Below are 13,765 nucleotides of genomic sequence, written 5' to 3'. Positions count from 1 at the left end.
CATGCTGTGTACAGTATGTGATGCTAGTTATCTTAGGAATGGGGGAATGAATGTAGATTTACAAGATAAAAGCTCTAAAGCCTATGCCAATATTAAATAAGCACACCCATCTACATGTTATAGTGTAGCTGTTATTGCTGTAAACATACTGCATGACAACAAGATACCAAGTGTTACCACTTGAATTTATAATATCTAGTGACAGTCATGGGTAATGTGTTATTGCACCCGACCAGTGTGTTACAAGGTTGAGTAAACATGGAAGATATTTCCCCAGTTCATCCACAGAAGATTTTCACATTCAGCTTGGGTGCTAGAGCTGACTCATTACATTCTGTGTGGATACAGCTGTTGTAAGTGTAATTAATGCACAATCCTCCGACACTTCTTACAACCCCTCTCTGAGGAGAGCAGGGGCGACTTGAAGGACTGATTTAGCCCTGGATCACCCTCTGAATCCTAAACATGGCAAAAACTGCTCTCGTCGGCTGGAAACATAAAAGGAAAGACCAGAAAATAAAGAGGTAAACATTATCCATTCCATACATTTCCCTGCTACATTGAGAGGCAAACCTCTCTGTGTTATTCCTGAAACAAAAACCCAAGTGGTCCCACCGGCCCTGTCACTGCTTGACATGCCTGCTGTACCCGTCTTCCGCTCCACTGCAAGTGTTGAGGATATGAGGGTGGGCACCTTGGGACCCCCGACAAAACCCCCTTGGCGGAGCAGTCATGTCGAAGGACTGAGTCAAGCTGAAGGATGCCGCAGACATATTGAGCAAATAATTTATGGCTGATACAGCTTTCATTTGAAATTATGAGGAAAAAAGAGAAAAATTCTCCTTCAATGTCTATAATGTTCCAACTTGACTTTTTGCTTGTGCTTATACATACATTTAAATCCTGCAGAAATATAGATTTTTATCGCCGAGCCCCTTTACCTAGTGCTGCTATGCAGTATAAATCAAACAATATCCTGTGGATATTTCATGTCTCATCAAATTATGATTGTGATGACATTATTTATATATATGTCGAGAATTATATTGACACAAAGCCCTTTTTTTTACCCTTTTTTTACCCTTCCTACAGCAAAGGAATTAATCATTTCTAAAACATTTATTTTGTCAAGAGTAAACTGGGCTATACGTTCTCTAACAGCAAGATGTTTCCTCCTAATGCCAGAGAACAAATATCACCAGGGCAAAACTTTGTTTGTCAGGTCTAATTTGGCTTGTAAAAACATTGCACCCATGCCTGCCAGTATCCTTTGGTGCTCTCAAAGAACTGCTAGCTTCCCCCCCCCCCTCCCGCCGCCCACATACAGTATCAAGTGAAGGCAGCCTGATCAACCCTAACAGCAACTGGTAATTAGAGTCTTTGCATAGAGGCTGTCTGCACATAAGCAGCCCTAAGCAGGTTTGCTATGCCATGCTCTGCACTTGACAGTTTAACAGAGTGGAAAAAACAATATAACGTTCTGTGTATGGCCCAAATTAGCCTGGCAGCGGTAAACACAATTACCCACTTTAAAACAATACTGACACTAATTAGGCCACCAATGAATCATTTCAAAGTTCAAGTTTTAGCTCGTATCTCAGATACAAAGTATGTGAAAAAGCACACTTGGACAGCCAACATGAAGTGTTTTTGGAATACAAATTAGATATTCTTTTCACATAATTTACTAAGCAGTGCTGAGGAAAACCAATACAGTCACATTTGTGGGGAATGGAATCATTATTGTGGCACTGAAATACTTGATTTAACACGTAATATTAAACTGTTTATTCCTGTAGTACAGTAACATTGTAATTATCCTTGTTACTTTGTACTTGTAGTGTAGTCATTGCTTTTAAATTGCATTTCAATAGATTTGGTCTTTAACGTTTTGTACACAAGTGGAATAGGGACTATTCCTTATTGCACTTGTGTATTAACAACAAAAAGCCCTTTCCGTGGTCAAAGTAACTTCTGTGTGTTTGTGGGTTTTAATTTTGCGTGTCCCTGTCCTGTGTCATGGCGTGGTGTCTCTGAGATGAAATATGAGGCTGTTTAGTGTTCTACGACAGAGGCCACGAGGCAGGGAGGGGGTCAGCGAGCATCTAATGGAAGCAGTCAATAGCTATCTGCTCACTTAGAGAGTGTTCATTACAGCTGTGCTGTGTGTGTGTATATGTGTGTGCGAGAGGGAGAGAGAGAGAGAGAGAGGAGAGAGAGAGAGAGAGAGAGAGAGAGAGAGAGAGAGAGAGAGAGAGAGAGAGAGAGAGAGAGAGAGAGAGAATGAGTGGGAGAGTGAGTGAGTGAGTGAATGAGCATGCACTTCTTTTGCAAAGTCATAAAATAACTCAGATCATGCATTTCAAAACCACAGTCTAACATTTGGGTATAACAGCCGCTCCAGGAAAATAATCTTCAACCCTTGTGTACAAATACAAAGTGATTTCAGCGAACGCTTGACTGCTGAGTTCATATGGTGCAGCAAGCTGGGCCTTGAGCCTCTGCTGTCCTCAGAAGACAGTGCTGTCATTGTGTGTAGGGGGAGTGAAGGGGCAACTTTGTGCTAAGACTACTGTGTTTTCAAAGTTTGCTATTTTTCATGCTGTCCAAAAATAACACTTGACTGTTCTTTCCCCCCCTCCTTCTGTCCTAAAAGCATTAGGGTAATATTTGATTCACATTCTCTCAATGTCCATTCTAAGCCTTGGTGACACACTGTAAATGTGGTCCATAGTAGTATTTCTTATTCAAAATATAGCTCTATAGACAATTATGTGGTTAAGAGTAGTTCACTCAAACCATTCTTGATATATGTAATTTATTTTGTGTGTGTGTGTGTGTGTGTGTGTGTGTTTGTGTTACAATATGGCAATTATGCAACAGTAATTATTGACAATAAGTAATCAAACACAAAGCAGGTAAAATAAAATCGATCCATTAGATTCATTGTGAAACATTTTAAAGCATGTCATTGTATGTCTTAGTGTAATATAATTCATATTATAATTCATCATAATCATGTTGGATAGCTAATCAATTTACAGAAAAAAAGACAACTATTCATTCTGTCCTCAGGGAAATGGTCTCAGTCATAGCTTGTATGTGATTCGTTGTATTTCTCAGCCTGCTCTCCCATAATTCAACAGGCAACAAAGGGAGAAAGGAAGAGGCCGATAGAAAGTATCAGAAAAGAGAGAAAGAAATATTGCTGTTATAGAATATGACATTGCAACATATAAACAGCCATAGCTCATAAGAGGAGACATTGCAACCCACTTTTGCATTTGTTTTGCTCCTGTAGTTAGAATAAAGGCTGCTTCCACGAGATGTTTTGACAGCTAAAGCTAGCTAGATAGCTGACTGGCTAAATTAGCAAGTCAGTTAAAGTCGCTTCCGTCTTCAAAATCTTATCTACAGCACAATTTTGGAAAATACAAATCCAGCCTCGAATTACCACAAACGCAGAGGGGCAACTAACTGAGTAAGTACCTAACATAGCAACCGATAAATGCATATTTTCATATTGCTCCGTATACTCAGTTTAGCCAGCTAGCTATCTTAGCTTGCTATTGGCGTAGCTAGCTAGCATGCTAACTTCTTGGATGGTCAGCCAGGGAGACAACTAATTCCACTTAATTTACTGCACATATCTTCAGCTGTCACGGTGATCCAGTAAAAAAGCTTCCTGAAAACTTGAACATTGGTTGATGTATTTAGTCACTGCGAACTGATAATGTGAAAACAACAATGAAAGACTGCAGGCCATGGTTAAGCTGATGTTATTAGCTAGCTCGCTTCCTTTTAGCTATTTTGTTACTCAGCAGCTAGCATAGACAAGTCCATGCAGCTTAGCTGGGTAGTTAATTAGCTAATTTGATGAAAATTGGTCTCATCATTGTCAGCTGAATTATTCATGATTTATGGTGTTATCGGTTCAGTGACAACTGCATATAGTCAAAGCATAATATTTAATGTTAGAAACTTGGCAAACAAGCAAGCAAGCTGGGTAGCTTGCTAGTTGGTTGACTAAGCTAGATAATGGTGAGGCCTAGGAGCTAGATATTATTCAACTCTATTCACTAGTAACCTAATGATTTATTTTCAGTTTATTATTGAAAAAAAAAAAGTATCCATTTCTGATTAGGCTACTACATGATAGACTTAGTTAGACTAGACTCATTAAATGTAGTTACCCCATATGGATATCTGAATGTGTTTAAACTGAAATGAATAACAATTGAATAATATTACTATTTCTTGCACTGCCATCAGCTTTAATTTTGTCTGGTATTATTTTTGCAGCATTAAGTGACAACTTGAGGAATGGAGTCCAACTGAGTCATCATTTCTAGGCATGCAATGGTGAGTAATCACTTTGCATACTGTCATTGTTTGCAGTTTCTAATGATCAAGGAGCAACATTTTGTCAGCAAACATCAGGGTGTGCCCTGAAACCTTTAGGCCTATGTGTATTAGTATATACCAGGATATGCACATTGCTTCTAATGAGGCTGTTGATTGTTAGGCCTATTGCATGTTGTCACAACCAAATTCTGAAGGAGGCTCTCATTTAGTTCAGTGAACTCCTACTAAAAGGACTGTATGTATTTGAAAATAGTCTTCAATTGTTTAGTGATTTCTATTTTCTTGTGTGTTCTGACAGGGGATGACAGCTCTACTATTTGTATGACTAGCTGTGCGCATCCTGATGGGAGGACATTGTGGATAGCACCTTCATCAGGACATAAGGAGAGCCGTCCCGTCCCATGCCCCCACCTCGGAGGGCCTTTTAAAATGAAGAAAATCAGCCTTAAAACCATCCGCAAGTCCCTTAACATCAACAAGGGCAAAGAGGAGGGGGACTTTGTCATGCTCCAGCAGCCCTCGCTGGCCGCAGACTTCTCCAAGGAGGACTCTCTCTTTGGGGGCTGCTACACCAAAGACCTCTCGGGTTGCGACCTTGGCGGTGAGGAGGACAAGGCGGGAAACAACAAGGGCCGCTCCAAGAGCGAAAGTCTCATGGGTTCACTGAAGAGGAGGCTTTCGGCCAAGCAGAAAGCCAAGGTCAAAGGGAGCTCGTCAGCCATGGGCTCTGCGGACGATGATGATACCTTCTCCTCCTCTTCGGTCCCCATCAGCTTCAACGAGGTCAAAGCCCAGCGGCCCCTGAGGTCAGCATCCCTCCGTAGCCACCATTACAGCCCCTCGCCATGGCCCCTCAGGCCCGTCACCTCAGACGAGGCCTGCATTAAGATGGAGGTGAAGGTGAAAGCCATGGTCCACTCCCCCAGCCCCAGTCCCAGCCCAAACCTGAACGGTATCAGGAAGGAATTCCACGACTTCCAGATGGAGGGGATTTTCCAGGACCAGGCGGAATCCCTAAAGAACCTGCAGCAGCCCCAGAACGGTGACCTGCACCTGAACATTGATGAACACGTGCCTGTGGTCCTAGGGCTCACGCCTCAGGATTACATCCAGTACACAATGCCTTTAGATGAGGGAATGTACCCTGAGGGGTCCCACTCTTTCTGCCTGGATAACTCCTCTCCCATGGAGGTGGTGGCCGAGGCGGACAGTGGCTCCCTGCACGGAGACCAAGGTCAGGAGGATCACGATCTGGTGAGTATGCCACCGGACCTATTCATGGAGCAGTCGGTGAATGAGCTCCTCATGCTCCAGCGCTCCAGGCCAGACCCCCTGCCCCCCCTCTCTCCTCTCCTGCCCCCGCTGCCCAGCAACGACATCCCCAGGACTTTTTCTGCATTCAGTGGTGTGGACAGACAAATGGCAGAAAGGGTGAGGCACCACCTAAACTTTGACCCCAACTCGGCCCCAGGGGTCAGCCGGGTCTATGACTCAGTCCAGAGCAGTGGGCCCATGGTGGTGACGAGCCTGACTGAGGAACTGAAGAAGCTGGCCAGACAGGGCTGGTACTGGGGTCCCATCACCCGCTGGGAGGCTGAGGAGAAGCTGGTCAACCTGCTTGACGGTTCGTTCCTGGTAAGGGACAGCTCAGACGACAGGTACCTCCTCAGCCTGAGCTTCCGTTCGCAGAACAAGACCCTCCACACCCGGATCGAACACTCTAACGGCCGTTTCAGCTTCTACGAGCAGCCAGACGTAGAGGGCCACACATCCATCGTGGACCTGATAGAACACTCTATCAAAGACTCTGAGAGCGGAGCTTTCTGCTACTCCAGATCTCGCTTACCAGGGTCTGCCACCTACCCCGTCAGACTAACCAACCCTGTGTCTCGTTTTATGCAAGTGCGCTCCCTGCAGTACCTTTGTCGGTTTGTGATTAGACAGTACACAAGAATTGACCTGATTCAGAAACTGCCTTTACCTAACAAGATGAAAGATTACCTGCAGGAGAAGCACTACTGAGGACACCTTAGACGGGACTGGTAGCAACTTGCACTTTTGGGTTCAGTTAAGAGATTTAACAAGGTTTACAGACATCCATAGTTTTGAGACGATTGGTTCCATTGGCTCTTTGTTTGTGTCCAGGTGATTTTTTTTTTCTTCAGTATTCTCCATTCTGCAGTGAAGGGGTTAATATCTTAACACTCACATTCAGTGTCTGGTCAAACCTCTAGAGGAGTACAGAATATTGTGAATCTGGCAGATGAATGCAGCATGAGGAAGTTAAAGCCTACTTGAATAAGTTATGGAGATCGATATTTCTCCCCAGTCACTATGAAAGACTGGAAAGCGAGTTTGGCAGTTTAGCTTTTTTTGGAGAACACTAATATTTTGCCATCTGTTTCAAACTTGCTGATTATATATGGTTTCACTTAAAAAATTGGCTTTAGTTTGACGTCTTAAAAGGCTGCAGTGAATAAGATAAATATTAGGTCTGATTTTAGGGTCTGATCCTTTTGACACTTGATTTGACAATTCACTTGGAAGATTTCCAACTCCAAATGTAGTTTGGCATATATTTGACATAATAGATATTACTAGGCACTCGTGTTAATTTCAGTGCAAGCAAAAGTGTTTTTAGAATCAAAGTTTTATACTATTAACTTTTATAGTTTTTAACAGGGTGATATTAAGCTATGTTTTGGTTTGTCATGAAACAATTTGGCTAATGACAATGCTAATAGGAAAAGAAAGCTTTGTGGCTGCATGTTGCCATTTTTCTGTCAGAAGTGAAGGTACTATTAGAAAATAAATGGTTTCCATGTTGTCATGCACCTCAATTTGAAAGTTGTGTGCCAATATGATTGTCTTTTAAATGCAAATATCAGTAGTCTATGTAACAAATTAGTAACCTAAATATAGACATTTTAAATGCTTCCATAATGAGTGTCACAAAAGCTGAGCAACAACAAATTAGCGCCTTGTTTAGTATGCCTGTCTCTGCATGCAGGAAAGGCTTTTGAACTGTCAAATAATGTCAGCTGTTAGACTGAGACTAAGTACAACTCAAACTATCTTTAATAGGAGAGTAAGGACCTATTGAAGAAGTAAAAAGGGATGGGCAGAAATACAACATTGACAGCAACATCTTTTCTGATGGAAAATAAGGAAAAACTAAATAAGTGAAATGCAAAATTCCGTTATGGAGCCTGGTCAACAAAGAGCTGGAACCTGGTGAAAGGAATCCCAAAAATGGGGCGAGCTTTGGGAGAGGGATTTAGGGAAAGCCTGAATAGATTCATATGGAACCTCGTCTTCATATTTGGGAGATTGCCAGGGGGGCGAGGTACGTGACAACATTTCCAACACACTTGCATGATGTCACTGCTTGCCATTGTCATGCAGTCAGACTCGGTTTCATGGCAGTTTTCCATTTTGACGTTTAGAAATGTATCCACTGTCATGCTTATTAATGTCCCCACAGAACAATACTACCCCACAGATTCAGTCTCACCATTGGGCTGTTTGTATCGGAACAAAGGGAAGAGCAGAGCACACAGTATGCTACGCAAGTGCTTTATATGGATACTCTTAACAGGGAAATTTCATTTCACAATGTTTGAGCATCGTTTTGACATCAGTGTCCTTAAAAGTATTTGGAAAATGATCTCAGACTACTTTGGTAGGATGGTAAATGGTATAGTCTAGGCTTAGTTAGTCCGATCTGTTGGTATCGAAGGTGGTAACCATGGCACCCAGTCAGCAGAGATTAGATAGGAATATTGAATGGTTTGCATGTTTAAAAGTGTTGCATAAAGACGTGTTAGCATTTTTTGCTTTGAAATGTGTAGGAATGAAGGATGTAGGTTGTAAGTTGGGTGTGTAGAGAGATATTGTACTCAGTTATCACGATCATGAGCTGGACATTCTGTGTGCAAAACGTGTTTTCTTATGTTATTCTATGATTGTTTGTGACATCTTTGCCATTTGGGGGACTGGTGGGCAGTGGATTCACCATTGTTTTTATTTTTTGTTTCTAATGAGAACACCAGCATAGTGCCATGTATATTTGTTTTAGGTATCCATTTCATCAGTCGACAGGCACATCTCTAGAATCATGCGAGGCATAGAATTCGCAATGACACTTGCTAAAAGATGTTAGCCAAGGTTTGTTGCACTTGTATTTTCACCATTTTGACACATTTGTCTCTTGCATATGTATGTTCACCACCAGTCTCTGTACTTTCACTCACTAATGTCATTGGTTGTCCCTCAAGTGGCAGCATTGAAAAATGTCACCAAACTCATGAATACTCACCTGAGCACACAGGTGTGGTATGTTATGGTGTAACTGTTAAGATGAATTGAACTCATGTTTTTTGTTTTGTTGTTGTTATGTCTATGGGATACAAAGGGTAAGGCACCAGCGTCATATCTTAGCCTCTTTTGAGAGGTTATCGAGGAATGAGATGACAAGAATGTGGAAGTAAATTGAAGCGAATTTAAATGTGAAATGAAATGTTAATTTGTTTGACTACAATGTACTTTTAGAATTGTATTTTCCTTTTTATCTGCAATTTATTGTCGCAGATTCAGACAAACAGGACCCAATTGGATAAACACTGAGATATTATAGTGTTTCTGCTGTGATTTTCCAAATACTTCAGTAGCCTGGGATTTATTCAGTTCATTATCCTTCTGAGTTATTGCCTTCTGTGTGTGATTTTAGAGGTTGATGCTTGTTCAAACTGCTGAAGCATTTTGAATTCATAACGGTTGTTTAGCACTTAACAAGCTTCACCAACTTATATTTTTGTTGTGCATCTCTGCGAATGAAGGTGATTGTTTACAATGATATATTTGGTAAACACCTGTTTTTTTCCTCTTGTTTATCCACTTCTCTCATGAACATTTTGGTACAATTTAAAAACCCTTATTTCGTTAATGTGTTATACACATTTGTGCTGCTTTACAGATATGATTGCCTTGTATTAAACTATGGGGGAAATAGAATGTCACCATTTAGATGTATGTACACATAATGACTTTGGTTATCATCTTGGGAGAGCAAAGTAGATTTGCAATTTGTAAACAATTTTGTCAGTAAAAAGATCATTAGTAGCTATTAGTAAATCCTCAGTAGAAAAAACAGATCACTCCAGTTTACATTTTGTTCTTAATTGTCAATTTTCCAAAGTAAATTGTTTGTCTTTTGTATTTTTTTTTTTCTTTTGGAAAGAATCAATAGTGATTTATTGCACATTTTGGATACAGTTCAAGAAGTTTTTGTATCTGCCGATTATAAATTATAAATAAAAACTATATTCCGAAGTTGTGGTTGTTTCTCTCATCATCTTCCTGTGTCTAGTCATGATATTTTAGTCTTGACAGTTCTCTTTCCATAATCAGTGTAAGCAAAGCAGCTTCTCTTCCCAGACAGATTCTCTTACTGCACCAGCCGCAATTTCTGTAATTCTACCCATCCGTTCGGCAGCAAGGAGGGTAGTCCTAATAGATAATTACCGATTCTCAACACAGAGGCATGGTAAAACCAGTCAAACGGGTGTATTTATTCAACACAGGGTTAACATAAACTGGGTGAACTTCAAATAAACAGGCCTAGCTCTCTGGAGTCAGTGAGGCCTGGTCTGGTCCAGCTGCGTCCAGGGCCAGAACTGCTGAAGGGAACACAGCCTCTACCCTCCTGCCACAGGGAAGTCCAAACCCCATACTGAGGCTGAGGCCTAAATGTCCAAGGCCAGAGTAGCCTAATGATCTAATTGGCCTTAGATGTGTAATTTTATGCAGCCCAACATTGCAATCCTAATATGCATGTGCTGTGAACTACAAAGGCTGTCCTTATATAATCTGTCAGATGACACAGCAAGACAATGCCACAGTGGATGGAACTACGCGGTACGTGGCTAAAATAGAGACTAAAATGAGGAGTTGCAATGTTCAATCTGGCTGGTACCTCCTGGTTCAAAGACCAAGCTCTGTTCTCCTCTCTCCTGCCAGCCACATTGTTCATTCCACCACTCCTGGGAATTCACAATGACACCGCTATTCACAATGGCTGGTGTCTCACCTGTGTCATGCTGTATCTCTGGACCCTTTGTTGACAAACATCCAACTTTTCGGGCCTCCTTTGTCCACTGCTGGCTTGAAAGAAAAGGGACCTCTTCCTTGGCCGACCTCCTTGACTCCTCCTAGGCTTCACCTCAGCATGAGTGGTCGGCATAAGCAGCCATGTTTGTTGGGGTGCCCCCTTACCTTGTGAGCCAGAGCTCATCCAGTTGGCAGGTCTGGTCTCATTTTGCATGGGGTTAGACACAACTCTCTTTAAACATCTCCTTTTCTGATCATTCTTCATCCCCGTCCTCTTCAGAATGTTACCCACATGAAGGGTGCTCAGTCACTGCACAATGAGACTGCTCCTCCAATGAGTAGTCTCCAGTCCTCCCAATCCACGTCCCACCACCAGTCTTCATCTTAACTGCACAGGGCTTCGGAGTGACAATCATACATTTTGGTTAGCATCAGGGCAGTATAATGGGCAGGACAGAGACATTGCATCCTCACAACATCCGGGCAGCTGAAGGGAAATGGAGTAAAACTGGCCTCCCTGATGACCTAAAACCATATCTCTCTCTCCTCCTCAACTACACCTCCTCTGCATCAGCTGGTAAAGCTTCTTACTACCATTCCAAAATTCAATCCTATGCCTCTGACCCACCCTTGGCCGGGCTCCCCGCCTCTGCCATCAGATGTTGGCAGCTCATCCAGAATGTTGCCGCCTGTCTGTTGTTCATCTCCCCAAATTCTCCCATGTCACCCCCCTCCTTCGCACCCTTCACTGGCTCCCGGTAGCAGCTTGCATCAGATTCAAGACCCTGGTGCTCGTCTACCGGGCGGCAAAAGGAACGGCCCCTCCATACTTGCAAGCAATGGTCAGCTCCCAAACCCCTGCCTGATCACCCCGCTCTTCCACCTCGGCTGGCCGCGTGGATGCAGCAGTCGCTGTATTCGGTCACAGCTTTTCACTGTCCTGGTGCCCCGCTGGTGGAACAAGCTTCCCACTGCTGTCAGGACTGCAGAGTCACTACCTATCTTCTGCCATAGACTGACTGCCTGCCAATAGCCCCTGGTCCTAGCATAGATTAGTTTTTTTTATGATGACTGATGTATACACTCACTGAACACTTTATTAGAAACACTATACTAATACTGGGTAGGGCCTCCCTTTGCTCTCAAAACAGCCTCAATTCTTCGTGGCATTAATTCCACAAGATGTTGGAAACATTCCATTGAGATTCTGGTCCATGATGACATGATTGCAACACGCAATTCCTGCAGATTTTTCAAGTGCACTTTCAAGCTGTGAATCTCCCGTTCTACCACATCACAAAGGTGTTCTATTGGATTCAGATCCACAGAAGGCCACTGAAGAACACTGAACTCATTGTCATGTTCATGAAACCAGTCTGAGACGACTTTTGCTTTGTAACATGGTGCATTATCATGCTGGAAATAGCCATTAGAAGATGGGTCAATTGTGGCCATGAAAGGATGCACATGGTCAGCAACAATACTCAAATAGGCTGTGGCATTCAAGTGATGATTGATTGGTATTAACAGGCCCAAAGTGTGCCAAGAAAACATTCCCCACACCATTACACCACCTCCACCATGAGAAGGTGTACAGGTGTTTCTAATTGCTTGCTGAGTGTAGATGATTCACTTACTTAGACAAATGTACTAGTTGTAAATCTAAACCTGTGCCTCTTGGGTCTCACACAATATCACCAGCAAATGTATCTGGAGCTGCAGTGTCACCTCAGCTTGTTTGACCATGAGTCAAGGGTGACGTCCAGAGATGTTTACAGCTCACCTTTGGAATTCTCCAGGGTCACAATGCGTTTGGCCAGCACTGTATACTCTTCATTGCAGACTTTCACCTCTTTTAGAGCTCCTTTTTGTTCAGGAGGGCATACAGGCCCTCCACCATCATGGAAAATTCTTCCACTTCCTGTGCTAGGGTACCTTTCTTTTTAAGTACCTTTTCCAAATCTTGCATGCTCAACCTCCACTGCTTTTCAAGAAGAGTTGCTTGCCATTGCATTTTTCCAGCAAGGTTTCCTCTGCATTCTTCTTTTTCTCTGTCTTCACCTTACATCTGTCTCACCTCACAGAGCCTTCAGTTCATTTGCCTTTGCCTCACCAGCATTGCTTAGGCCTCCATTCCACATAGGCCCCCAACCCTGCTCCTTTTTCTGGACACCTAGTCAGCAAATGTCCGTACTCAAGACAGCCTAGGTACCAGGGGGTGCCGCTTTTCGCCACTCTGTCCTACCTTGCCACTCCACCTGGTGTGCTTCTCTCATCACCTTGGCTGTGGCGTTTAGAGTTCTCGAAAGCTCCTTTGAGCCTGAATCTAACTCCTGTCTCTGGACCTTAGCTGGATTCTTTAGAGAAGTACGTGGCAGGACCTTCTTTCTCTCTTCTCTTCTCTTCTTGGAACCATGGGACAGCGGAGACATTCTGGTACATGTGTGTGAGCTCTTATGCACTAACCCTCCAAGCCACCAGGGCTTGGAGGGTTAGTGCATGAGAGCTCACACACAAGCTTCCCTTACAGTGTAGTTACACTTCAAACTGATAAATTCTACTGAAAACACTGCTATCCAGCTTACCGGCCTCTTATCCAAACTTTGAAACATTCACAGTCAGCGTTGCCTGGTCCAGTCTAGCTGTTTCCAAGTCCAAAGCTACCTCAGCCTCTACCCCACAGGGAAGTCCAAACCCCATACTGAGGCTGAGGCTTAAATGTCCAAGACCAGAGTCGCCTAATGATCTAATTGCCCTCAGGTGTGCCAATTTATGCAGTCTAACTTGCAGGCTGCAGACTCTGTGAGAGCATGCTGGCTGCGGGGGTGGGACTTCAGTGGAAACCAGGGGCATTCCCTGGGCCCAGCCCAAGGGGGTGCTACAAAGGATTCAAATCACAATTCCAAATTGAGGAACTAGGGGATAAGTCAAAAATGTTCCCATAAACTTGATCTGATACCCCTATTGAGAAGCACAGAGTGAGTTCTGGTGTTGGGGGAAGAGGAGTCGGGTGGGAGAGAGGAGGTAGGGGGTAATGGTGTCAGGTTTGGACTTCAGATCTGCTCTTATGCTGTCTGCGTGGTGATGAGGAGGCAAGTCTTGTTAACTGTCCTCTCCATGCATCTGAAGTAAAAATACACAACTGTTTACTCCCTCTGCCCAACTGAATATGATTTATTCATAGAATTCACCGGTGGTCGCATGTCATAGGGAGATGCCTCCATCATGAAAGGACTCATCTCTGCTGCCTTTTTCTTTTCTTTTTTTTCTCTTTTCCAAAATGTTTGTTTTT

General features: G+C 43.1%; 1 protein-coding gene across 1 annotated transcript; it reads left to right on the top strand.

Annotated features, from left to right (window-relative positions):
- Positions 1–3,168: 3,168 nt before the first annotated feature.
- On the top strand, positions 3,169–9,688 carry socs6a (suppressor of cytokine signaling 6a). Its single transcript, XM_083669096.1, has 3 exons — positions 3,169–3,481; positions 4,303–4,362; positions 4,664–9,688. Exon 3 carries the CDS (start codon positions 4,687–4,689, stop codon positions 6,385–6,387), a length of 1,701 nt encoding a protein of 566 aa, XP_083525222.1. The 5' UTR covers positions 3,169–3,481; positions 4,303–4,362; positions 4,664–4,686; the 3' UTR covers positions 6,388–9,688.
- Positions 9,689–13,765: the final 4,077 nt, after the last annotated feature.

The sequence above is a fragment of the Argentina silus genome (assembly GCF_951799395.1).
Source record: "Argentina silus genome assembly, chromosome: 1".
NCBI lineage: Eukaryota > Metazoa > Chordata > Actinopteri > Argentiniformes > Argentinidae > Argentina > Argentina silus.
The sequence above is the reverse complement of the archived record's forward strand: the minus strand, read 5'-3'. Positions and strand labels throughout refer to the sequence as shown.

Excerpts from the sequence above, each read along its gene's own strand:
- socs6a (XM_083669096.1), top strand. The coding sequence starts at position 4,687 with ATGACTAGCTGTGCGCATCCTGATGGGAGGACATTGTGGATAGCACCT.